Here is a 27,010-nt window from a genome sequence, read left to right as displayed (position 1 = left end):
GCTCCACAAGTAAGTGAAATCATATGATAATTGATTCTCTCTGCTTGACTTATTTCACTCAGCATAATCTCTTCCAGTCCAATCCATGTTGATACAAAAGTTGGGAATTCATCCTTTCTGATGGAGGCATAATACTCCATTGTATATATGGACCATATCTTCTTTATCCATTCATCCACTGAAGGGCATATTGGTTCTTTCCACAGTTTGGCGACTGTGGCCATTGCTGCTATGGACATTGGGGTACAGATGGCCCTTCTTTTCACTACATCAGTTTTTGGGGGGTAAATACCAAAGTAGTGCAATTGTGGGGTCATAGGATAGCTCTATTTTTAATTTCTTAAGGAATCTCCACACTATTTTCCAAAGTGGCTGCACCAACTTGCTTTCCCACCAATAGTGTAAGAGGTTTCCCCTTTCTCCACATCCTCTCCAACACTTGTTGTTTACTGTCTTGTTGATTTTGGCCATTTTAACTGGGATAAGGTAGTATCTCAATGTGGTTTTGATTTGAATCTCCCTGATGGCTAGTGATGATGAACATTTTTTCACGTGTCTGTTAGCCATTTGTATGTCTTCTTTACTAAGATTTTTAGTTAAGCATCATTTATCCTTAATCATTCTTTTCCTACTGTGGTTTAACAATAAATTTTGACCTCCACAAAAAAGCAGGTCTTGTTTCGAATATTGAAGTATGCACTGATGTATTAGCTACAAATACTTTTTAAAGAACAAGTTCTACTGTCACTATAATGACCAGTGGGAAATACATGATTATACTCATGTAAAATTTGAGAAACGAAACAGTTCAAGATAGGGGAAGGAAAGGAAAAATGAAATAAGAGGCAAACAGAGAGGGAGGCAAAACATAAAAGACTCTTAAATATAGAGAATAAACTGAGGGTTGCTGGAAGAGAGTTAGGTGGGGGGGATGGACTAAATGGATGATGGGTGTTATGGAGGGCACTTGTTGGGATGAACACTGGCTGTTATATGTAAGTGATGAATCACTAATTCTACTCTTGAAACCAATACTATACTATATATTAACTTGAATTTAAATAAAAATAAATAAACAAAATAACGTAAAATTTAAAATGTGAAAAGAAAATGAAGGAAAGCCTTTCTTGAGTCAGAAAAAACTATTGAAAGAAGGGTGTGATACTGCTGGAGAAGTCACATGAGTATCAAAAAGGAAGGGTAATGATAGGTGGGAAACTTTGACAGGTTCAGTGAACAATAACTGTCAGGAGTTTTTACATCTAGTCAAAACATATTTTGAGCTGCCAGAGCTTTTTAGTGTCTTCCTTCCTGCCTTCCTTCCTTCCTTTGTTACTTTAGCAGCTTTATTGAGATATAGTTCTTATACTCTACAGTTCACTCATTTAAAGTGTACAACTCGACGGTTTTTAGTTTTTAGTATAATCCCAAAGTTATGTAACATCACAACAATCAAGTTTCAAACCTTTTATCACCCTAAACAGAAACTCTGTACCCATTAAAAGTCCCTCTTTATTTTTTCCTAACTCCCTGACTCTAGACAGCCATAAATCTATTCTCTGTCTCTACAGATTTGTTTATTCTTGACATTTCACATAAACAGAATTATATAATATATGGTCTTTTGTATTTGTCCTCCATCACTTAGCATAATATTTTCAAAATTTATCAATATGATAGCATGTATTACCCCATACTGTTTTCCATAGTGGAAGGTAGAACTTCATTTGTGTTTATTGCCAAATAATAACCCATTTTATGATATGTTATATTTTATTTGTACATTGATCAGCTAATGGACACTTGAATTGTTCCTACTTTTTGGCTGTTATGAATAATGCTGCTGTAAACATTCACGTTCAAATTTTTGTGTGGACATGTGTTTTCATTTCTTTTTCATATAGAGATAAGAGTGGAACTTCTGGGTCATATGATAACTCTATGCTTAACATTAAGAGGAACTGCTAAACTTTTCCAAAGTGTCTACACAATTTTACATTCCTATCAACAATGTAAAAATGTTATAATTTCTCCACATCCTCATTAATCTTTTCTGTTTTTCTCTTTCCCTTTCCATGGTAGCTTTTGTTTCTCTTTTCTTCCTTCTACTCATTTCTTCCGCTTTGTTCTTATTGTTTCACCTTCTTTCTACTATAATCTGTTCATTTCTTATTAAACTCTTCCTTTACTTCCTTTACTTTTTTAAATCACATTTTTAAAAAGCAAGTATATATGTTAATAAAATTATCGACAATTTTCTAGATTACCCACTCTCTGAAACTCAGAATCATAGAACAACTCCCTCTGCACAACTGCTTCACAAAGCCAGTCTACTTCTGAATTGTCTTTCCCATTTGGCCCCTTCTTTTCATGTCCTTTACACCATCCTACTTCAGGCATTAGATGTATTTCATCTGGACAATCACAGTAGCCATTAATAGCTCTCTTTATCTATTAATTAATTATCTAGATAATTTCCCCTTAAATACATTCTACAATGTTGCTGCCAGAATTATTTTCCAATTATCCCAGTTCTAATAGTGTGACTCTCTCATTCAAAATCTCTCAACTATTTCTCATTATGCAGACCACAAATTCTCTGGATTAGTATTCATTCATTCATCCAATCATTCACTGAGGAAATATTTAGAGAGATCTCATTATGTGCTAAGAGCTGATTCTGCTCCTGGAAAAACTGTGGCAAACAAGACTGGCAAGTTTCCTCCTTTTGTGAAGCTCACAAGCTAGTGGAAGGAGGCCAAAAATAAAACAAGCCAAAGAATAAGTCTCAACTCTTGAAAACAAAGTATATTAATGAATAGAGAGTGAGTGGAAGCTGGGGGGAGATGGTGCTTAATTGAGTAGTGGGGCGTTATCCCTGGAGAGATGCCGTTTCAGCTGAGAGATGAATTGCGAAGATGAATTGAGAAGTGAATTGGGAATCTTCTAGAAGAACTAGGTAAAGAGCAACAAGGTGGCAGCAAGATTCCAGAGATGGAACAAAGGTGGTCTTCCTGAGTTCCTGAAAGAAATCAGGCCAGAGTGCTGGATCATCGTAGATCCCAGAAAGAGGAGAAAAAGTTCAGCCAGAGAGACAAGCAAGGATCAGATCATGGACCCTGAAGGTGATGACAAAGTACTGATAATTCTAAGAGTTATAGGGACCCACTGGACAACTTTAAATATAGGTAGTGTCTTTCATTTATTGTGTCTAACTTACCTTTGGGTTCTTACTTCCCTGCACAGGTGCTAGTCTGTTCCTTATATGCACCCCTTCTGCCTCAAATATTTTCTCTTCCCCTGTGTTTCTAACCTCCTCTTTTTGCAGCTGCTGGCATTACCATTTCTGGAAACCTTTCAATGGGCTACTCGAATGCCTTCCCCCTCTTTTAAGGTCCAGTTCCTTTCACTGCAATCCCGCTCCAGTTAGAAGCAACCTTGAAGCTTCCTTTACATATTTCGCTATACAACAAAATTGGTCATGTTCTATTTCATATTCTGGCTACCTGTACCACTTTGTCCTTCTCCCCACCTCAGCTGCCCAGTCTCATACTATGCTCTATGTCTTGTCATTGCCAATAGTGTCAGTTCCTCCATAATCTAAATTTTAATCACAACTCTGCAACTACCACAACTGCCTTAGTACCCCACTGGGATTTATAAACCACACATCCTACTATGTTTTCACTGTCTTCCATCACCCTCATCTTGGCATTGCTCTCTTACTTGGCAAAAAGCCCATGGTCCCTAATTATACTCATTCCTGGCATACACCCTCAGTCTTGTAGTCTTCTCTCTATATATCATAATCATATAGCAAAACTCCAACCTTGGTTAAAAACAAATTTCACCTACTTTGTGTTTATACAAATATGGCTGGAGAAAAAATACTCAATTTTGCTGATGAGTCTCATTTTAAATTGCAGGAGCATTAACTTCAAGTTGGCCTCAGTGCTTCCTAGGCATCATACTTCCTTAATTATTCTCTCTTTCTCCTACTGTGAGAAATAGAGGATTATTTCATACCTTATCTTCTCAAATCTTTAATACCTCCTCTTTCATCTTCACCCTCAGCTGATGGCCTTAAAACCATTTCACTGAGAAAATAGAAATAATTAGAAGATAGCATCCACTAACCCATCAGCTATCACCATTGTGCCTTTTTTTTTTTTTTTTTAAAATCTCTTATTTCTGTGCCCGTGTTCTCTGTCTTTCTTCTACTTACATCAGTAATGTTTAACACAGTGTTTGGCCCAATGTGGGCAATAAATTCTGGTTTATTCTTTGAAGTGACATTGCTCTGCTTTCTTCAGAGACAATGAAATTTAAGTGAAGGATATATGGAATAAGGAGTGAAAAGATTGGGTTCCAGTCTTGTCTTCCTACAATTTGTCAGAATCACTTTGAAAAGAGGTCAAGAATTAAGACATTATCTAGATAATTAAGAGGAAAATCTCCTACTTTCTCTGATTGCCCAGATGGTTTTCTCAATATCCCACACATCTGTTTAATCTGTCCTGTATATGTCACATATTAAGAGGGTCTCTGGGTTGATGTCTCATGAGGAAGAAGAAGCTGATAGTAGCTGATTTATTGGGTTCACCTTAATGCATGCATCATGCACTGTTATGGGTCAGGCTCTTAAGTATATGTTTGAGGACAGCACAGTGTTACAATATTTTCTGCAGTTTTACATGATATTTAACCTCTTCTAGCCAATCCTGCATGTATCTTATAGTCTTCAACAGAAAATAGGCAATGTTTTTCTCACATTACTTTTTTTTTACGAGGTTGCTTTAATCTCAGTAGCCTCACCAGCTCTCTGAAGAGAGGTTGGTCGCATGTGTGGGTTGGAAAAGAGCCCTGTTTGTTTTCAGACAAAATGCCTTTGCACTCACTAGTCACGTAACCTCACCTCATTTATTAGAGCCCGAGTTTATTAATCTGGAAAATGCAGATGACTTCTACAGAGATATGAGAATGAATAAAGAGCAAGTGCTTGCTTGAGGTTAGCTATTGCTATCAGGTTTGAATGAAGAAGACTTGCTGATCCTACTGAACAAAATGGTATGGTTTGAAAAGTGTAAAAAAAAAAAAAGAAAGAAAAAAAAAAAGGAAACAAAGTGTAAACATTCTGCTCTGACCAAGGCAGTCCAGTCACCGCACAGAAATCACACTCATTTGGGAGAGTCCTGTCGATGTGGTAACCAAGCGTACAGATAGTTCTCTCATCTCATTTCCTATTACTCATCTTCACACTTCAGTGGCAAAATACCTGCCCAAGGATGACTGTATTCCTTCAGTTAAATATAAACGGCATTTCTATATATCTGATAAGCTATCTTTAATTGTTGGGAGTTCTTTCTGTCTGTGTTTGATAAAATTTACACAGTGTAATCAGAGCCTCCTGAGGGTGGTTCTAGAGACTCTCAGGGCCCCTGAGAAGATAGGGAGTGGTCCTTTACTCAAAGATGCCCCACCTTATTTCAAACAGGTTTGGGAGAACAAAGGGTGAAGTGGAAGGGTAGAAGGGTGAGACAGAGGTCACCCTAACAATAATAATAATGATGATGATAGCTTTCTTTTATATAGCACTTTAGAGTTTTTAAAGAGCTTTAGCTTTACCCTGTAACCCTTGATCCATCCCACATCTAGTAAGGTTCACATAGTAAATATGATTTACTCATTTTTCACTTGAGGCTGTAAGAATTTACCCAAGAACATAAGTACTAATTATTTGAGCCCACTCAAGTTCCTTGTCTTCTACTTATGAGCATTTTCCTCCGTGGAACACAGGTCCTAATCCAAAATTACTACAGCAATGACCAATGGGGTGTGTTACAAAAATAGAAGTTTGGGAAAGTAAATTTTGCTGAGCAGAATTATACTAAAAAACAATTTTATTTTCAGCCTCAGTACAAAGATCTGGAAGAACCCCAAGAATCAGAAAAGTAGTACATGACAACAATTAAGAGCTTCTAGTACTTTGTGGAGTAACCATGGCAACCATGGCCTTACAGTTGAGCTGGTCAGCAGACCATGTAGGAGAGGCATGCTTGAGTCACAGGTCTCAAGATAGTGAGAACACTAGCTGTCTGGGCTGTGACCTTCAGAGCACCCCAAAAAGAGGGAGAGGACAGAAAATGATTATTCCTGTTGGAGAGATGTAAAATCCTTTGGGGAAGAGACAATTCACTTATAAGCGGGATGCAATGAACCATTCTATTGGGTCTGTTCTCTGAAATCTGAGTAGGAGTTCAAGTCAAAGAAGTATTATAAACGTATAAAAAAGTATTATAAATGTCTAGAAAATCATTTTGATCATTTGTTATATGATGCATTGGACACTAGGGTTATTATAAAATCCTACTGATACATTCTCAATGGCACCTTCATTGAGCCCATTAATAATGATAACCTTTTACCTTTGTAATCTTTTATAGTTTTCATGGTGTTTATCTCAAATATCAGTACAGTGGTAAAAGCAGGTCTTACGTATGCTCTAATGGCACACAGGTATTAACTAGAAGAATTTTAATTCAGGTGTTCTGACCCTCAACCCAGTGTTTCTTCCATGCTATTTGCTCCAAACTGCTATTTATTTTGGAATGGGAGTATTTCAGTAATCTGCATTTTAATTTATCAGTTCTTTATAAAATAGAGAATATTTAGAGAGGGCAAGATTATTTTCCCAGAGAGTTGGCATTTGAGCTTGGAATTGCAAGAATTACAGAGGATTCCACTTGATAAACTTGAAAGGATTGGCAAATTCAGGTTGTTAACTATCAAAGCATATTTAATTGTAGTCATTATAAAAGCAACAATGAAACCTAAAAATAAAAAAAAATTGTGTTCCTTGTTTGTGATATATTTTTATGAGTGCTGAAGTATATAAGTAGCCTCCATAATAAACACACAAAATGAGGATTTGTTTTAAAAAGTAGGGCTTCTAATCTGCGTTTTCTTGAAGATGTCAACCTGGTCAAAAACAAAACAAAACTAAACAAAACAAAACAAAACAAAACAAAACAACTATTACATTAACCAAGGAGGCATTCTGCATTGTTAGTCTAATGACCCTAGTCTAAAATTGCCCTCTCCCACTTCCCTATTTATATAATATCTACTCATCTTTAAGACCTTATTCAAGTGCTCTATTTGAAGTGTTCAAATTCTGTCCTGCTTAAAATTAGTTGTTTTATTTGAGTTGTTTTCCAGATTTCAGTTGCAATATCACAATCTTTTGCTGTAAGCACTAATATCTCTATCAATTTTCTTAAATTTTTAAAATGAACTTATTTTTAATATAGCCAATCCCTAAGCAATAATACCCACCAATACTGAATTTGATAGAGCAGCTTTATTTTCTCAATCATACATTAAAATAAATCCTACCTAAAGTCATTTCATATTATCACCAGCACAAGTATGGGTCTTTTAGGTAATGCTGCTGAAATTACATTGATTATACCTGTACTTAACATTTATTCATTTAAAAATTGTATTGTATTTATTACTATTTATTCGCTCAATCTTTTCTTTACCAGAAATCAGCTTTCCTTTAACCCCCTATCAGGAACCCAGTTAATAGTCTTGTCCTTGGTAGGAGTTGAGTACATTCATTGTTCTTATTGTTGAAATAAAATAATATTAAGTTCATCTTATTAGTATTTATATTCTTGGTTTGCATAAGAAATATTCTGTATCCATTCACTACAACCCCTGTGTATGAGTTTGAAATTCGATGTCTGGTTCATTTACTAAAACTGGAAATCAAGACTGCATTTTAACTCAGTAATATGTCAATATCTAGGAAATTTGGAAGGTATTTTTTCTCAGATGGCTAATAAACTGGGAAATAGCATACAGACTGTGCTGTGAATTCATGAAATAAGATTAATTGTGGATGGATTAGGCAATAGTACAACCAAGTTACAAACTGTTCTTTCACAAGTCTATAAAATAATTATTGCACACTACTTATTCCTACAGGGACATTTGAAATATTGTACTATGCCAACACTATTCAAAAATACTAAAAACAAAACAAAACAAAAAAAACATTCTGTTTTACTTAAATACCACACCAAGAGAAGACCTCTCCTTTTAGAAACTTCCCTGTTTGAATACATTTTGTCTTTTTCACTGTTTTAAATTGTTTGATAATAACCATTGATAAAAAATTGATAATTTTGCTTATAAACTTCATGGAGCTAAGAAAGATAGATAAGTCATTCCACATGATCTTGGCTGATTTTTACTTTTTGCTTCCATATTTTTGAATGAGATATTCACAAAATGACATGCAGAACTAGACATCATCAAAAGAAACAGTAATCTGACAACTTTAAAAAAATGAGGGGAAAAGCTAATGTTGGATCAAATCTTGTGTTTACCCAGTTTTCATAACTAAAATGAAAGTTGAGTGGCAAATTGGAAAGTTTATGTTACAAATATGAAAAGGAGTAGGTAGGTTAACTTATAAACATGAATAAAACTATTCAATATGCACTCTTTTTAATCTAGCAGTTTTACTTTAGCATTTAAAAATGATTACTGAGTTTATACTAAGGTCAGATACTTCCAGTAACCGAGATTATAGCAGTGAATAAGCCAGATACTATACTAAATTCATTTTTGTATTTTTAGCACTTAGCATATGGCAGTGCTCAAGACTTTTCTCTGTTGAAATAATAGGAAAAAAGGAAGACTCTGAGAAGAATTTTAAAGAAGATTAACTAACATTTAAGATATGGGCAAGGAATAAAAAGTCTGAAAACCACAGAGGGAAATGAGGAGGAAAGTAAAATGTGATATGATAATGAAAGATAGAGGATATTCTAGGAAGGATTGATCCATAGTGTCATGTGCTATTGAGAAATCGAATATGATGAAAATTTAAGAAACCCATAGAGTTAAGCGTAGTGAATCACTGGTGACTGTGACAGGAGAAGGAACAGAGTAGTGACATTATAAAGCAAATGTTAGTGGATCTGAGGAAAAATTGGGAATGAAAAGACAGGACAGCAGATATAGAATTTTTTTTCCATGAATTTGACTACGGATGGGAAGAGAGAGATAAGTCAGCAAGGCGTATGGGGTGGATGGAGGAATTTTTTTGCCTTATGATTGGAACAGTTTTGCAGATGCTTACAATGCTGTTAACTAACTAATAGAGATCCTGAGTTTGGGAGGATATTTGAAGGATCCTGGATTCTAAACTTGGGTTCCTGCATATCAAATTGCCATTTGTAGGGGTCAAAAGTGGTCATGAATTGATATTTCATATGGTTAAACCTAGTAGATTAGAGAACTTGGATGCACCGTAGACATCCTCTTAGAGTCGAATGGATATAGATAGGTTTGTTGGTTTGATGTCAGGAAGTTGAAGGAATTTTCATCTAATTGATCAATCACATTAGTAGAAATGTGAGAGGCCGGGTGGTAAGAATTGGAAATTTGAAGGTGCTGAAGGAGGTGGAGATAGTCATTGTGGAAAATGGAAGTACAGTCGAGGGGGATATAATAGGAATGTTGGTTAGTGCTCAGTCCTCAGATGAACTGGCACCTCTTGGAAACTTGTGAATTTTCTGTGCATTTCTCAGTGGTCTGGGTAGGGGTGAGTCATTGTCCAGACAGTCATAGTCTCTCTAGAATTTATCTAGGTATGAGTGATAAAAAACATAGGACAATAGAATTTAATGGGGTTTGGCATCATTAAAAAATTTGTTGAGGGACACGTGGGTGTCTCAGTTGGCTAAGTGTCTGCCTGGGGCTCAAGTCATGATCCCAGAGTCCTGGAGTTGAGCCTCCATTGCATCAGGCTCCCTGCTTAGTGGTGAATCTGCTTATCCCTCTCCTTTTCCTCCTTCCTCCACTTGTGCTCTTTTGGGTGCTCTCTCTTTCTCTTTCTCAAATAAACAAAATCTTCACAAAAATTTGTTGAAATGATGAACATAAGGATCATAAGAAAAACAAAAAAGAACATGTATGTGTGTGATGGGGGTGGCAACTGATGAGTATGGAGAATTGACAAATTTTGGGGACACCTGCCTGGCTCAGTCGTAGAGCATGCGATTTTTGATCTTAGGATTGTAAATTCGAGCCCCAAGTTGGTTGTAGAGATTATTTAAAAAATAAAATCTGGGGCAGCTGGGTGGCTCAGTGGGTTAAGCTTCTGCCCTCGGCTCAGGTCATGATCTCAGGGTCCTGGGATCGAGCCCCGCATTGGGCACTCTGCTCAGCAGGGAGACTGCTTCCTCCTCTCTCTCTGCCTGCCTCTCTGCATACCTGTGACCTTTGTCTGTCAAATAAATAAATAGAATCTTTAAAAAAAATAAAATCTTAAAAAAAAAGAATTTACAGATTAGAAAAGCCAATGAATTAAAAAAAAATACCCTTATGCATTAGCAGTAACTAAGACTTCAAGAAGGAAGGTTAGGATAGGGATAGTTGTCCAAAGTTATGATTCACGAAGTGTATCATTCCAAGTCATGACAAAGTCTAGGTGTAGACACGAGAGTAGTATTTGAAGAAAATATTATAGAGATGAGGATATCAAGTTAATAAATGACTAAGATGTTGTAAATCAAGCACAGGCCCTGATGTTTCCTAGGGTAGATGTAGGACTTGAAGTAGAGAAAGAGATGGGGAAGCAAGGGCCAGTCTTCATTAATGGGGTGGGGAGGAGCATAATCATGGATCCATAAGGACCACAATACAGAAGGAAAGAGAACAGAGAGTAAACTATGTGAAGCTCAGAGAAACAAGCCAGTTTGCAAGAGCATTTACATGGGTGTGGAGAGCAATGGTCCCAGGTGGCATCAGAGAGTCAGGAGGACAAAGACTAAATCTTCAATAGTAAACCCTTTCTTGAGATGGTTGTAAAAAATAATGTGTCCTAAAGATATGCAAAAAGAAAAGTTTATGATGTAGAGAAGTTTGTTAAGGAATGCCATTCCAGAAATTGTGAAAGTGCAGATTACTTATCCTAAAGAAACAATTTTGAATGTGTGCAAAATTAGTCAGAAGGATGTTCATTATTACAGTGTTGTTTACGATATATGTGTCCATTTTACCGAGATTGAAAAATAAAAAAATAGAAGAGATTTAAATTAAAGATATCTAGAATGACATTTTCCTATAAAAATATTTAACCATAGAAAAACAGATGTTTATATCTTGTTAAGTCTTATTTTTAAAAAATATATAAAAAGGAAAATACAAATGTATATCCATGTATAATGTGTGTGTGTTCTGATAAAACTTTAATTGGATTTTTAAACTTGGAATTCTGTGACTTCAGAGATACAAATCACTCCTACTTAGGTTAGGGGCCATCTGTTGTCTAATTTTTTTTATTTTGTCCTAGTCCTACATTGACAGTGCTGAATTCTTGGGGCCCAATGCACTATTACAGAAGATGAGGGAAATCTGTTATTTAAGTGACAAATTTGGTTTCCAAATTAAAAATCACCTAACAGTCTTTTTATGCCTATTGTTATAAGACCCAAACTTGATTTAATAATCAATGTGGGGAAGAACTTAAAATCCATCAATGGGTGTTACTACATGAAAACAGACTCTAAGTGTTTGCCAGAGGCAGTAAGGGAGACAGGGAGAAATGAGTGAAAGTGGTCAAAAGGTACAAACTTCCACTTATAAAATAAAGTCATGGAAATGTACAGCAAAGCAACTATATTGTATATTTGGATGGAACTAAGAGAGTAGATCTTAAAAGTGCTCATCATAAGAAAAAATTGTAACTGTATGGTGGTGGATGTTAACTAGATTTATTGTGGTAATCATTTCATAATGTAGACAAATATTAAATCATTATGTTGTATATCTGAAACTAAGACAATACTATATGTCAATTATAGCTCAATTAAAAAAAGAGACTAAGGGGGCGCCTGGGTGGCTCAGTGGGTTAAGCCTCTGCCTTCAGCTCAGGTCATGATCTCAGGGTCCTGGGATTGAGCCCCGCATCGGGCTCTCCGCTCGGCAGGGAGCCTGCTTCCCTCTCTCTCTCTCTGCCTGCCTCTCTGCCTACTTGTGATCTCTCTCTCTCTGTCAAATAAATAAAATCTTAAAAAAAAAAAGTAAATCCTAATGTATGCCAGTATTAGAAGTAAAATCAATTAAGTGTGAAAAGTTGTTTTTGTTCCTTTGTTTTGTGTTATCTTTTAACAGCCTAAATATATTAATGTGTGGCTCTACAGTGAGCAGGCAGAAAAGCGAACATTTTGAATGACTGTAGAGAATAAAATCTGTTGGGTGATTGTGATCAAGAATTGAGTTTTAGGGGCGCCTGGGTTGCTCAGTGAGTTAAAGCCTCTGCCTTCGGCTCAGGTCATGATCCCAGAGTCCTGGGATGGAGCCCCGAGTCGGGCTCTCTGCCCCGCAGGGAGCCTGCTTCCTCCCCCTCTCTCCCTGCCTGCCTCTCTGCCTACTTGTGATTTCTCTCTCTCTGTCAAATAAATTAAAAAAAATCTTAAAAAAAAAAGAATTGAGTTTTATACACAATATCCAATTAACAAAGGATATAGTAAATCTCTCGTTAAACATCTTTAGAAAAGACATTTGTAATTCCTTCATTATCTGAGTAATTTGTACTAATTGATTCATATTTGTACATAAAGAATGTTCAAACTTGAGAAAAATGCAGAATGGATCAGATGTGGAGTGCAAACTAAAAAAATGTCTAAGATTTATTTTCTATAGACTTGTTCCAAATCTATTAAAATACAGAAATTTTAAGATTATTTGCTCTTACCTGCTTTTTACATTCTTATGTATAATTGTTCTTATATTGTTCTTTAAATTTTTATTTTAAAAAGCAAAGGATTTCTCAAAGGACATTAAGATTCTTATTCATTTTTTGAAGCTTTAATGATGTTTATCAATTTCAGAATCGGTAAAATACAATACTTCCTATACAACTTGTGTATTTCCTCTCCAATGTGTCAATTAAATGCATACTTTAGAAATATCACAAACAATATTATATATTGTAGAGTCTTGATAAAAGTGAGAAAACACTTTCTGCCTTGCCACATCCTTCCACTCCTACAAATTTACACAATGTTACCTCAGGCTCTCTGTTTTCCCTTCCTCTCTCTGTGATTATCCCATTTTCGTGTTAAAATTTCCAATGAAAATCCAACTTGTTAAACTTTTCAAATCCTAAATATGAAATTGTTAGCATGGTTTCCTGAAATAAAAAGCATTAACATTACTACTACGTGTTATTATTTTCTTTAACACTAAAGGAAAAAAAGGTCTATTAAATTCCCAGTAATGATAATGTTCAGAACAAGAAACCACAACCTGAAACAACTCTTTCAAACATGAAATCAAGTTAAACTTACTGATACATCGTACACTGCTGGGAATCCACACTCCTTCAACTCCGTGTTGCTTGTGCTTTCTTGTCAAATGAGTAGCATCCTGAGCATTCCTTCAGATTTGTAAGCTGACTAAAGAAAGAATGCTTAAGGATTTAGAGTAAACTAGTTTAACAAGTTGGGATGGGTAAATTTTAACCAATAGTAGGGTTTGAAGTGAAGAATCACTTGATAAGTTTTTGTTGCAGGAAGTAAGAATTTCCTGGTTCTGGCTAATGAAAATAAATGAGAAACAATATTGCATTCAAAACCTAAGCAACACCCTTGAAAACTTTCAAGGGGTGTCACTTTTTGTTGAGTCACTACAAGTCTCGTCTTCAGGCCCCGCTGTTCATTTTGAAGCGCAAGTGTGAAACAGGATCAGAGGTTTCCGTAAAGCATTTGATAGCCCTTGACTTCTTTTTCTTAGTGCAATAGTACATGTACCACTATATCTGGCCTAGTAGTTCATTTTGGATGCTCTAAAGGAGAATCCAGATCTAAGATAAGAAAATGAAAATATATTTGTGCCGACTGCCATGTTGAAGGGTTTCACCAACTGATTATCTTCTCTCCATATACTCTCCCTTGTAGCTACAGAGGCATTTACCTTCTTGGACTTTTAGTTTTCTTTTCTGTCCATCCAGTCCTTTTTTCCCCCATCATGTCTTTACCCACAAAATTTCCTTTCCCTTCTTTCTAGCATAGTGCTCAATTCAAACTTCACCTGGCTGTAAGATTCAAATAATTTAACTAGAGTCTGTCGATACAGAGACTGTAGACTTTGAAAGCCTACATTCTAAGATGACTCCCCCAGGATGATATCTTCTAATTTCCCTGGCTTTCACACTATCTGAATAGCCCTTGACCTGTGCTTTCCCTTAGGCAGGCATCTAGTTTTCATTTTGCTTATTTTCAGGCCTATAGATCCATTTCTCCTGTTGGAGAGAGAAAGATTTGAGGCTAGCAACTTTAATGTCTTTGAATGAATGCACTTACCAGAACCTGTGCAAACTCCTTGACATTCAGTGCTTACTAAGTCTGTCTTTTGGTCAGTTTGACAACGCATAGTCACTCATATTTCCATCCCTCTTTTGTTTTAAAAAAAGTTTTTGGCAAAACAAAAACATATGATAATTACGATCAATAAATGAGCATATGGATGGAATGTTCAAATTAAGTAATAAATAAAAGTTTTATGACTTTGTCAATTTTTCTATTAATGTGTAACAGATTACTATAAACTCAGGCACTTAAAACAATAGCCACTTATTATCTATTTTTATTCCGGACATCAGAAGCCCAGGCAAGCTCAACTTTGTTCTCTGCTTGCTATGTCAAAGGCTGAAAGCAAGGTGTGAATTTAGCTGGGTTTCTTTGTGGAGGCTATGGTAAGAAATCCTGTCCCAGCTCATTCAGGCTATTGGCAGAATTAAGTTCCTTGTAGAAAGACTAAGTTCCTTGTTTCTTTGCTGCCTGTCAGCCAGGGCTGTCCTGCTCCTAGAGGCTACCTGCAATCCTCGATACATGATTCTTTCCATCTTCAAGCCAGCAATAGTGCATCTTCTCATACTTAGAATCTATGACTTTTCAGCTATCAGGAAGAGAAAATTCTCTACATTGAAAGGATTAGATTAGACGTATCTGGAAAATCTCCTTTTTTATTCAAAGTCAACTGATTAGTAACCTTAATCATGTCTACAAAATTCCTTTTGCCAGGTAAAAAAAAAATTACCTGGCAAAAGGAATAATAATAACATTATTAATAACATTATTATGGATATGGTATCTCAGTCTTAGTAGATTTTAGTGAAAATCTAACATCATATACTCTGGGGATATGGTTAGTGGTTACAACAGTTTCAGAAAGAAAACTTGCTAAAATGATAAGGAGGGAAAAGCTTCTATGCGAAAGGATTTATTTGTATTTGTATATTTGTTATGTATAACATCACAGTGCATTTAAAGCCCTGGAAGTACCTTTTGAAAACTAAAGGGAAGAAACCAAGATGAGGGATTAAAATGGAAAACAGGAAAAGATAATCATGACATTTTTGAAAACCAAAAAAAATGGATTTTGTTTTTACATCATAGGTGGAAGTCTCTTAATTTCTTTTTATGCTATTTCTTTTTTTGACCGGCTGGTGAAGACTGTGGATCCCTTCTCATAATAATATTTTTTTAGATACATAAAATAGAATACACAGAATTATAGAGAAACCAATATATAGCAATATTGCTATTGAAAAATTTTAAAATTTATGATAGAGTAATAAATGTTTTTCTATTAACATATGAAATCACAAGATATAGCAATGTTGAATGACATAATTTCAAAGTTGTGATGAGCATAAGCATTTTTTGATATATATGTAATAACTGTTAAATGAAATAAAGATATCTACAATCTCTTGGTGACAAAGTCACTGTAACTTATGTTACTATTTTTAATTTTATCTTGGGTTTTTTTTTGCCTATTTTATAAAAGAAAGAAACAGTAAATTTCTGTTAAAAGTAAGTGAAAATAAAGTTAAGACAGTTGTTTCTATCCAAGTTTCGGGTCTGCGGCCATATAACCCTGAACACGCCAGATCTCATCTGTCCAGGTTTTGGGCTCTATATTAAGTATCTCTGCTGTAGTAGATGGATAAATTAGAGGTATTTGAAATAGAAGTGCAGGAGAATGGACTATAGGACATCAAAATTGAAGAAGGAAGATCATTTTGAAGTTCTTCCAAAAATCCAAGGAGGAGATGTTGGAAGTGGAATAGAAGTTAGAGTCATTTGGATTTATGATTTCAAAGATTGAGGCTAGGTGTGGATTGTCCACTTGAATGTCGATATTGACCACAATGAAGACAGGAGTTTGAGAAAGGGGTCTATTTTGAACAGATACCTACTACCTCAATAAATGTGGGGAATGATCAAGAGGTTGGTGGTAATTAGGAGGGGCAATCTGTGGTATAGCTAGAGGCATGAGCTTATATATAAAAATACTATATGTTTTTATATTAATGTGTAGCAGTAATTTTTGGAAGACTACACAATTATTTGGAAGCTTTTAGTTACATGTAGTCAGTAGTAGAGAGATGTTAAACCAGGAGGGAAGACAAAGAGCAATATGACGAAAAGGAAAAGAAACCCCAGGCGTAATGGGAGAGAAGCAAATGTGGCAAGTACTGGTGACGACAGTGCCCTTCATTTACTGCAGTGTTAGAGGGTTCATGGAGGATGCCTTGGTTTATAGTTTATGGCCCTGGTGTAAAAGTTAGTTGGCAGCACAATAACCTGTCCTTCTGGTCAAGGTCTTTGGAGTGTAGCTATTTGATATAGCAACTCAAAGGTAGCCATTAAAAAAACGATTATACCAAACCACATAGTCACTGAAAAATACGTAATCTCAGATGAAAAAACACATAATTTTATATATACTGTATGTCAACTTTTTAAGATATACGTAAGAATATACACAAATATTGGAATATAAAAGAAGTAGAAATAGTTAAGCTGATACCTTTGTGTGCCCTCTATCTCTCAAAAAGTATGTTATAATGTTCCTGTAGTATTTTTTTTAAGGGGATATATAAATCATCAATTTCTTTACTTTAAAAAACTACTTCTGTTCAGTAGACCAATATTTCCTTTTCTCTAAAATTTCTATCAAGTTGCTGGTGCTTAATATCTGTCTTTCCAAAGGTTTGTTTTTTACTTTGAGGTTCTATTTATCTCTCTTCTCCATGTTTAAATTCTCCTTTCCTTCATGGCATCTCAGCCTGTTCATTCGGCTTCCCAATTCTCTTTCCCTAAGGATTATCACTTGTAGGGAAAACACTAGTGGACTGAACACTTATCCCAAGAATTCAGTAATCTCCATGTAGATCTAAGCATGAAAATACATGTTTGAGGTTTAGCAAAAAGTGGTTGTTTTGAATACCGTGAGAGATTTCAAAGGTGAAGTAAGCATTGCTAATAGAGTCATTCAAAATAGGGTCTGGAAGACACTGAGAAAGCAGGCCTAGGCATGCTTCCCCTTTCCATTTTTGGAACACCACAGATTTTTTACTTGTCAGTTGCACGTGGCCCACCTTCTGGAACACATTCTTTCATTTTGAACTAAAACAGAGAAAATCTAACATCTGTTAGCTAAATAGTAAATAAGTGTGTTAGATTGTTTAAATCTGTCAACATAATTCCTTCAAAACAATTTATGTAACCTTGTGGTTTTTGTCATTGTAACTGCACTCCCCTGATTGTAACCTGGAGCACACTTCATTTCTGTCCACTGTGTCTCCTGGATTGCATTCCCTAAGACCCCAAAGAAACACTTGTGGTTGCTTTACAACCTCTTCTTCTTGGTCAACAATACAAATGATGAAAGGTGGTGATTAAAACTATTAAGAAGGAAGTCCCATACATTTATGAAATTTCTCTTTCTGAAAATATTTGAAAAGGGGGCAACTGAACATCATTTACAGAGAATACCTAGGTTTTGGGGGTGGAAAGAGAAGAAAATCTGACAGAATGATCTCCTTATCTGTGAAACTATACTTTTAAATAAAATGTGGGAGATCGATTCTGTCAATGGAACGAAATGCATAAAAATAGAACTTCACAGGAAATCTATGACAACTGATTAGGAGTCTCTTTATTGCATAGCTTTGTTACTTAAAATTTTTTTTAATAATCCAGAATATAGAATAAAATATTACAAAGTAGAGTACTTAAAATATACTTTGTTAAATGCTCACTTTGGACTAATTTTGATATTTTCCATACTCAACTACATAATAACTTTTAAAATGTTTCCAGTAGGAAAAAAAATGTTCCCAGTAGATTGATTATAGAGTTCTCCAATATATTACAGTAAAATATGCTTTGGATTATAATCATTCTTATTTTTTTAGATTTTATTTATTTATTTATTTATTTGAGACAGAGGGAGAGGGTACACAGGTCGGGGGAGGGAGAGGGACAAGCACACTACGCTGAGGGGGGACTTGATCTCATGCAGTGGCGGACTTGATCTCATGACCCTGAGATCATGACCTGAACTGAAATCATAAGGCATGCAGGTGCCCCTGGATTATAATCATTCTTAAAGCCATCAAATAAAAAACAATTTCATTTGCCTATTTTTCTTTTTGCAGTAAATTAACATTAATAATCATACATAGGAGTTGTATTATATATTATTTCTTTTCAAGCAAATGATATACATAATTTCAACAAAACAATAGTATTTGCAAAATATACAAAGCAATAATATTGATAAATGAAAATGATAACATTATATAAAAACTTAATGACTATCTTAGGGGAAGTTTGACATTAACTGTGCTGATATCAGTATCCAGTAATATGCTTTGCACTTTTCAAATAGGTTTTAAACATTCTCTGACTTTTGGCTGTTATTATTCACAGGAAAGTTTCATAAACATCATGAGGTAGATAAATGAATGTTCTATTTCACAGATTGAAAGCAGTAGGAAGCAAAATTTTATTTTTTTAATTGTATGATGTGATTGCATTGCTCTCATCTCATATTAACTATAGTTAAAACTTTAAGGCAAGGAAAATATTGAAACCTATAAAAGGATGTTTATTGTATTTACAAAAACAAAATTTTAATTTGCTGCATTTTAATGGGCTTTATGTAGTTTTATCTGTTTATAAAATAAATTTTATAATTTAATCAAAAATTTTAATTTGCTTAATCAAATTAATCAAAAATTTTAATTTGCTGCATTTTAATGGGCTTTATGTAGTTTTATCTGCTTATAAAATAAATTTTCTAGTGTGGCAGTAAAAAGACCAAAGAGAAAAACAGACATTTGCTATATTAGTAGAATTCAAAATCTTTTGTTGGTCCTCATTTAAAATTAGTACAGATTTTTAGTTTATGCCATATTTAGGTTTTAAATTACTGCCAATTTAATTAGTTCTACAGCTTTGCCTCATTAAAATTATCCCTGAGTGTAGTTGGATATACTTTTAAGTGGTGGTGTTTGTCGTAATTATAAAACTGGTTTGGTCCAGTGATACTTTGTTGAAAACCACGTAAATTTGATTTATCTCACATTTTCTTTCTTTTCTTTCCTCTTCTTTTCTTTTTTTTTTTTTTTGGAAGGAGAAACAATGGATGGGCAACAATCTAATTCCACTGACTTCTAGAACTGCAGTATTCCTGGCTAGTGACATCTCCATAACTCAGATGAGAGTAGTGGGGAGAAGATGAGACTAGCCAAGGCTTATTTCATTTTCATGACTTCATGAGGGGATGCCTTAGACATGTCCCCTTTCTCTCAAACAAACATATTAACAAAGTGACATATATATTCAGTTGAAAGGGTAGATTCCCATTAAGGTATTTTTGTTCTTGTTGTTGAATTATGAATTTCACTGAGAGTTGGTTAAACACTGCAAAAATTTTGGTCCAATCTTGGACCAAATCTTGCTCTATCATTAAAAACTAATGCTTTAGTTCTCATGGCACCCCAATTCCATCAGGATTCTACAGGGATTATGTGCTGTATTATGTTTACTGTCCGCTTAATGAATTTGACCTGTCTTTTAAAGCAATGCATCAAACAAATTGTAGTTTTTGTGTTTGTTTGTTTTAAATATGTGAGTATTACTGTAACATTTACAACACAGGAAGCAAAACCAAGTTTGCTTTTTTTTTATGCACAATATTTTTGCAAAATTCACAAGGCAATGCTATTGATAAATAAAAGCAACACCGTAAAAAAAAAAAAAGCCCCTTTTTACAGTCTAAATATATTTGCACCATCATATGTACTGGTAACAGTTTACAATGATACACTTAGCATTTTTTAGCAGGCTTTAAACATTCTTTGACTTTTCAATTTATTATTCAACTGGAAAGCCTCACAACAATGCCATGAGGTAGATCATTTAATGTCCCATTTGGTAGGTGGAAAACATGAGGTTAAAGAAACTTGTGCAAGGACACACAGTTCATATGGGGCAGAGCCAAAACATGAGATAACATCACTCAACGTGTCAGATACCAAACGAAAAATAGGACATATAAATCACGTTTTAAAAATGTACTTTTCCAAAAATAAATCTACTTTTTCATTTTTCAGATTACTTATGGCCTTCTGTTTTTATTTGTGTTAAAATGTTATTGAATTGAATTGAGCATTGAATTATTTAAATCAGTGTACAGTTTCACAGGTACTTAGCAAAAAAGCTATCAGCCTTATGAAATGTAAATATAGTTACACAAAAGCACATATTCATTATTATAGAACTTACATGGCAGAAATTTATATATTTTGTAGACAGATTTTTTTTCCTGATTCTACCAAAGACTGTATTTACTTACCTTTTATATAAAAAGATCTGTCTTCAATCAGACACATCTTAAATTTGCTAAATATTGTCCAGAAAGCTTTGGATATTTTTCTGCATATAAAAGGAAGTGTAAACATTTGTGTTTTTTTTTTCTGATTTTTCTATTGATTTAGTTAATAGTAGTCATCAACTCAGAAATTTGGTGACATTTTCTTTTTAAAAAGAAAGTGTACATGGATGACGTTTTTTATTATATTTTAATATTAAGACATAAATAACAACTAGGAAATTTTTAAGGTTGTATTTATCTTGTTTGCATATATTGTCGCTAAATTCACATACATAGAAATTAACAAAACTTTGTCATTAAAAAAATAGAAAGGTTAGATTTTTCTCTGATAAATTGGAACAAATCTAGCACTTGAGATCTCACATCTGCACCCTGAAGATGAATACTGCTACATGTCTCTAGTCACAACCCTGGTGACAGATGACCACGCAGCTGCAGCTGTGCTTATGAGCAGACACAGTCCCAAATATACTGAGATGAGATATCAAAAATGATTCTGAAAATCTAGTAGATCATTTAAGGTGTTTTTTTTTTGTTTGTTTGTTTTGTTTTGTTTTGTTTTTTTTACAGTGTAATTTAAGCATTCTGAAACTACATGATTCTAAGGAAGGAACAGTTTTTAAAAAGTATATTGTTTTATGGAGTCCAAGGTACATTAATAATAATTCATAATAGCTAGTCCATATTGAGATACTGTGTGCAGACACTGTTCTAAGTGCTTTACTTTCATGAATGCATTCAATCCTCATAACAACCATATGAGGTAGGTACTATTTTTATTCCTATTTTAGAGATGAGAGTGCTAATGCACAGAGTTGTTAAGAAACCTGTGCAAGGGGGCGCCTGGGTGGCTCAGTGGGTTAAGCCTCTGCCTTCGGCTCAGGTCATGGTCTCAGGGTTCTGGGATTGAGCCCCACATCCAGGCTCTCTGTTCAGCAGGGAGCATACTTCCCCCTTTCTTTCTGCCTACCTCTCTGCCTACTTGTGATCTCTCTCTCTCTCTCAAATAAATAAATAAAATCTAAAAAAAAAAAAAAAAAAGAAACCTGTGCAAGGACACACAGTTCATATGGGGCAGAGCCAATATTTAAGCTTGGGTAGCCTGGTTCCAAAGCCTGTGCTCTCTACCACTAGACTCTGGGCTATATTTAAGCCCCAACGTCATTCACTCATTTGACAAATTAAATTAATTTATCTTAAAGCTCACAGAGGCTTTCCTTTCCTCCATATACAGGAAACATCCATGCTGTCCTTAATATATATGAGGTACTGTCCTAAGTGCTTATACAAATCAATTCTCCTGACATGATAGATACCTGACCTGTCAGAGAGCTAAAGACTTACAGAGGTACCAGTTACCATCTGCTAATGTAGATATTTCTAAATAAATAATTGGATAGCTCATTCCACCAAAAATCTGAGGAGTGTTTTTCCTGCCGTTAATCTTTTGAAAGCAACTCTGCTAGCCTATGTCCCGTCTTTTTATCTATGCTAGCCTATGTCTCATCTTTTTATCTTTCTCATACACATGGAAGAATGCTCCCAAGTTTCTTCTTTTTCCTTCTTTCTGGTCTAACTTCAATTGATATATGAATGGCAAGATGCTATTAAAGAATAAATCAGAAATGTTTCTTAACAATACAACAGGCTTCCTGAAGCTAGTTTTTGCATATATAATAATATTAACAGTAAGTTCAGATATACTCAAATATTTTTAAGTGGCAACTCTTCTTGTTAATGATAATCCTTTGTATTATTATTCACAAACCCAGGTTGGAGTTCAAGTTATATTGTAAATCCGTGTTTCTCCATTCTAGCCATTGAATGTCCAGCTATCAGTCCCAGAATGTTGAAACTCTGAATTCTCAGGGAGTGATATTTTGCAACAAGAGTTACAGGTGCTCCAGGTACAGTAGGTTTTTGGCAGCCCCAGCAGCTCCTCATATCCTGTGAAAAGTGATGTTCTTTGTCTTCCATTGGGGGAAACCATTTATAAATACTGATCTTATTAATAAGTATCACAGTTTCTCTTGTGAGTGAGGAGTTGGTGTTATTGCTGTTTGCTGTGTCTTCCTCCCTCAGGGCAGAGAAAGAGTTCAGTCACTTGTATGCAAAGACCACCTTGTGATACTAGATTGGTCTGAGTCAGAGGATTTCTTGACATCCAGAAAAACCACTGATCCAAACCACATGATTATAAATAATATACAATATGCAGGCATTTGAGCTTCATGTGCCATGGATAGAGTTCATGGACAGTTCACACTAGATACCAGTCTTGGAGGCAATCCATTCTCGATACTGAGTCACTCTGGTATAAACCCCAGGTTTTTTGGGAAGAGCACATGATTGTCCCCAACTTATTATACCAACTAAGTACCAGATGTCATGATTATCATAAACCAGCGGTCCACCAGAATCACCCTTGAAAAAAAAAAGAAAAATATATTTAAAATTATTAACTCTAATTTAATTTAGGAGGAAGGTCATTACAATCCTCTCTCTTCCACAGGGAAAAAAAAAAGGAAATTAGTACATGGTATAGGCATCCAGATTAGATATATGTTATATAATGTTTCTCTGAATTGAGATGCAATTTTGTCCTAAACATTAAAGTGCTTTGTTTCCCAGAAAGACTAAACCTCATTCACATGGAATTTTTATGTTATTTCTGGTTCAACATTCTTAGATTTTTTTTTTGTTAGTTTGATTAGACACTTCATGCATGGTTTAGTAAGTATGTATATAAAATATTAAATATGAAGTTAACATTTGCAAGAATAGATGGAAAGTTTTGATGCTCTCTTAATATTGTTAGGTAGACTCTATATTATAGATTGATTCTTGGTCTCCTTGTCTTTCATGCCCTTAATTCTAATTTATGCTTGCTTGCTTAATTTTATATAAGCCCCTTTAAATCTGTATGGAACAAGGACAATTATGTAAATAAACAGATACACATGTAGAGATTGAAAGAGTGGTCTTAGTAGTTTGTCAGGTTTCAGGACTAGCTCTATTAATTATGGACTGTATGACTTAGGATAAGATACTTAACTTCTCTGCGCCCCTTCTATCTCATTCATTTGTTCTTTTATCAACTATCTATTGAGTTCCAATTATGTGTCCCAGGCATTTTTAAGGATATTCAGGATTCAATGATGACTGAAAGTGAATGGTTCCCATACTCATAAACTTGAAGTTTAGCTTATAAAAGCATTAAACAAGCCCATAAATAAATGCAAAGTGATAGCTATGATAAATGCTAAGGAAACATACATAGGGGAATGTGACTGGTCAGGGAGGTCAAGAGAGTTTTTCTTGATGAGATGTAATTGAGTTGATATCTAAATGATTTAACCATGAAAAGGAAGGTGGTGATATAACATGTTCTAGGCAGAGCAAACAATACTACAAATGCTCTGTAGTATGGAGGAGCCTGGTATATGCAAAAGTCTGGGGAATAAAAAAGGGGGACTGAAGAGAAGACAGCAAGGGGGCAAGTGGTGTGTGATAAAGCCGGAGAAGTCAGGAGACTAGCTCTTGAGGAACCCTGTGGATCTTTCTTAGAAGTTACATTTTCTATCTTAAGAAAGAAGGTAAGCCACTGAAGTGTTTTAAGGATTTTGATATGATCAGATTAGCACCTTATTAGAAATCATCCTGGCTTTCATTTGACTAATGCAGTAAAGGAGCATAAGTGTGAATATAAGGAAATTAGCTAGATGTCTAATTCCTTTGAGGGAGCGGTAAGGAAAAAGTAGGGAAAGGGAAGCAAGAGATGACAGAGATATTTAAGGAGGTAAAATCCTTGGGATTAGGTAATCAATTGGGTAAGGGGTAGGGAAAGAAAGCTAGAGTGCCTTCTATCTGGGGCTGAACAGAATTAAAGGAGATGTTGTTCCTAAAGACAAAGAAAGAAAATCAGGTGGGGAGGCAGAAAAGCAAAATCAGGTGTACCATTCTGAATTTGAGATACCTTTGAAATATCCAAGAGGAGTTGCCAAGTAGGAGTTGAATATGTAAGTCTGGAGATCAAAGAGGAGGTTGGGTGTAATCATTATTACATTATTACATGGTGCTAAGAGGTTGGGTGGGGGAAGGATAGGACAAAATTAACGAGACAGTAAACAACAAGTACTGGAGAGGGTGTGGAGAAAAGGGAACCCTCTTACACTGTTGGTGGGAATGCAAGTTGGTACAGCCACTTTGGAAAATAGTGTGGAGATTCCTTAAGAAATTAAAAATAGAGCTATCCTATGACCCTGCAATTGAACTATTGGGTATTTACCCCAAAGATACAGATGTAATGAAAAGAAGGGCACCCTGTACCCCAATGTTCATAGCAGCAGTGGCCACAGTTGCCAAACTGTGGAAAGAACCAAGATGACCTTCAATGGACAAATGGATAAAGAAGATACGGTCCATATATACAATGGAGTATTATGCCTCCATCAGAAAGGATGAATACCCAACTTTTATATCAACATGGATGGGACTGGAAGAGATTAGGCTGAGTGAAATAAGTCAAGCAGAAAGAGTCAAGTATCGTATGGTTTTACTTACTTGTGGAGCATAAGGAATAACATGGAGAACATGGGGAGATGGAGAGGAAAAGTGAGTTGGGGGAAATAGGAGGGGGAGACAAAGCATGAGAGACTGTGGACTTGAGAAACAAACTGAGGCTTTTGAAGGGGAGGGGGTTGGGGGGTGGGTGAGCCTGGTGGTGGGTATTATGGAGGGCACGTATTGCATGGAGCACTGAGTGTGGTGCATAAACAATGAATTTTGGAATACTGGAAAGAAATAAAATGAAATGGAAAAAAATACATTTATTGGAGGTCATGGGGCGGTCAGTGGAAACCTCAGGAAGAGCTATTTTGATGAAGTGATAGGGCAGAAACCATATTGGGATGGTTTAAAGGGAGGTGAGAAAATTGAGATAATGGGTATGGACATTTCCCCCAATATTTCATAGTAAAGAGATAAGGTGTGGTGCTGGTTGGAGGCATTATGGGTCAAGAAAAAGTTGTTGTTGTTGTTTTTCCACCTAACTTAAGAGAGATAAATAGAAAAGGATCTAGCTACAAGAGAAATGTTGATTATGAAAAGAGAGAAAATAATGTTAATGTAAACTTCCCCAAAAGGCCAAGAAGAACCTGAGCAGAGAAGGGATCAGCCTTAGAAAATAGGTTACTTTTCTGTTGTGACCTAAGCTGAAGGTGGATAAAATGGGTTCAAATGAAGGTAGGTCTGCCTGTTTGGTGTTAGGAAGATGAGGAAATTCTCTGCTTACGACTTACATTTTTCTTTGAAAACTGGAAAACAAAATCATCAGTTGAGAATAAAAAGGTAAAAAAACCCCACAGAAATTAGGGAAAGTGGAAAATGCTGGGAACATTCAGAGAAAGGTGGATTTGAAAAAAACAAACAAAAATAGTAGGATTGTCACTTTTATTATCTAGAACTTACTATAGTAGAACCAATGTGTTCTGTTGTATTTTTTCCAGGAGCATTTGACTTCATAGGTGTAGGCAGAGAGAAAGAGAGATTAGATAAGTTCTTCCAGCTTTGGGACTTTGTCAGACAGAAACACTGAAAAGAGAGATCAACAAGAGAACTTGAAATATTAGCAGAAGTATTCAGAAAATGATTAATAGTGAAATCTAAGTTGGACAAATTGACAGTGGAAGGAAGGATTAATGGAACGTGATAAGGCAGAGAAGCAATGGTCTGTAGGTCCTTATGAAGTTGAAGATAAGTGATATTTTATTCAGCCAACAAATTCTGGTGCCAGGCACTGTGTTAGCTCTTGGTAATACAGTAGTAAATCAAACAGACACCTTCTCAAAATTTGTGCCTTCATGGAGTTTATATTCTAGTTTAGTGGGAGAAATAATCAACTATCTAAATAAAATATCTTGTATACTGGATGGTGATAAAAGCTAAAGGGCAAAATAAAACAATGAAAGGATTCAGTCTACATATGTGTGGCATGTATGTTTGGGGGTGAAGACTGGTAGGTTGGGGTGTAACAGAGAGTGTGGCCTAGGGAGCAGGAATAGTTTAAAATGCAAGCAGGAAGGATTGAAGATAATTGTTAAATAGGAAGATTTGGGGAATTCATATTTTTGGAGATGCAACAATTTTTGGTGACAAGGCTCAAGATGTGATCCTAGAAATAGTGACTGAGAAGAAGTGAAGATCAATGGGGGTTAGGAGGTCTAGTAACGGAGAG

General features: G+C 35.3%; 2 protein-coding genes across 2 annotated transcripts in view; both read right to left on the bottom strand.

Moving 5' to 3' along the window:
* Positions 1-14,454, bottom strand: part of LOC116867098 (transmembrane protease serine 11G-like) — a 43,677-nt gene extending 29,223 nt beyond the window's left edge. Inside the window, exon 1 of the mRNA XM_032856893.1 lies at positions 14,385-14,454. Coding sequence (XP_032712784.1) covers positions 14,385-14,454 — 70 coding nt within the window. The remainder of the gene's footprint in view (positions 1-14,384) is intronic.
* Positions 14,455-22,278: 7,824 nt separating this feature from the next.
* TMPRSS11F (transmembrane serine protease 11F) overlaps positions 22,279-27,010 on the bottom strand; it is a 95,102-nt gene continuing 90,370 nt past the window's right edge. The window contains exon 11 of the mRNA XM_032864317.1: positions 22,279-23,199. Within this exon, the coding sequence (XP_032720208.1) occupies positions 23,041-23,199 (159 nt within the window). The 3' untranslated portion in view covers positions 22,279-23,040. The remainder of the gene's footprint in view (positions 23,200-27,010) is intronic.

The sequence above is a fragment of the Lontra canadensis genome, unplaced genomic scaffold (assembly GCF_010015895.1).
Source record: "Lontra canadensis isolate GAN:19392208 unplaced genomic scaffold, GSC_riverotter_1.0 scaffold1, whole genome shotgun sequence".
In the NCBI taxonomy this organism is placed as follows: Eukaryota; Metazoa; Chordata; class Mammalia; order Carnivora; family Mustelidae; genus Lontra; species Lontra canadensis.
The sequence above is the reverse complement of the archived record's forward strand: the minus strand, read 5'-3'. Positions and strand labels throughout refer to the sequence as shown.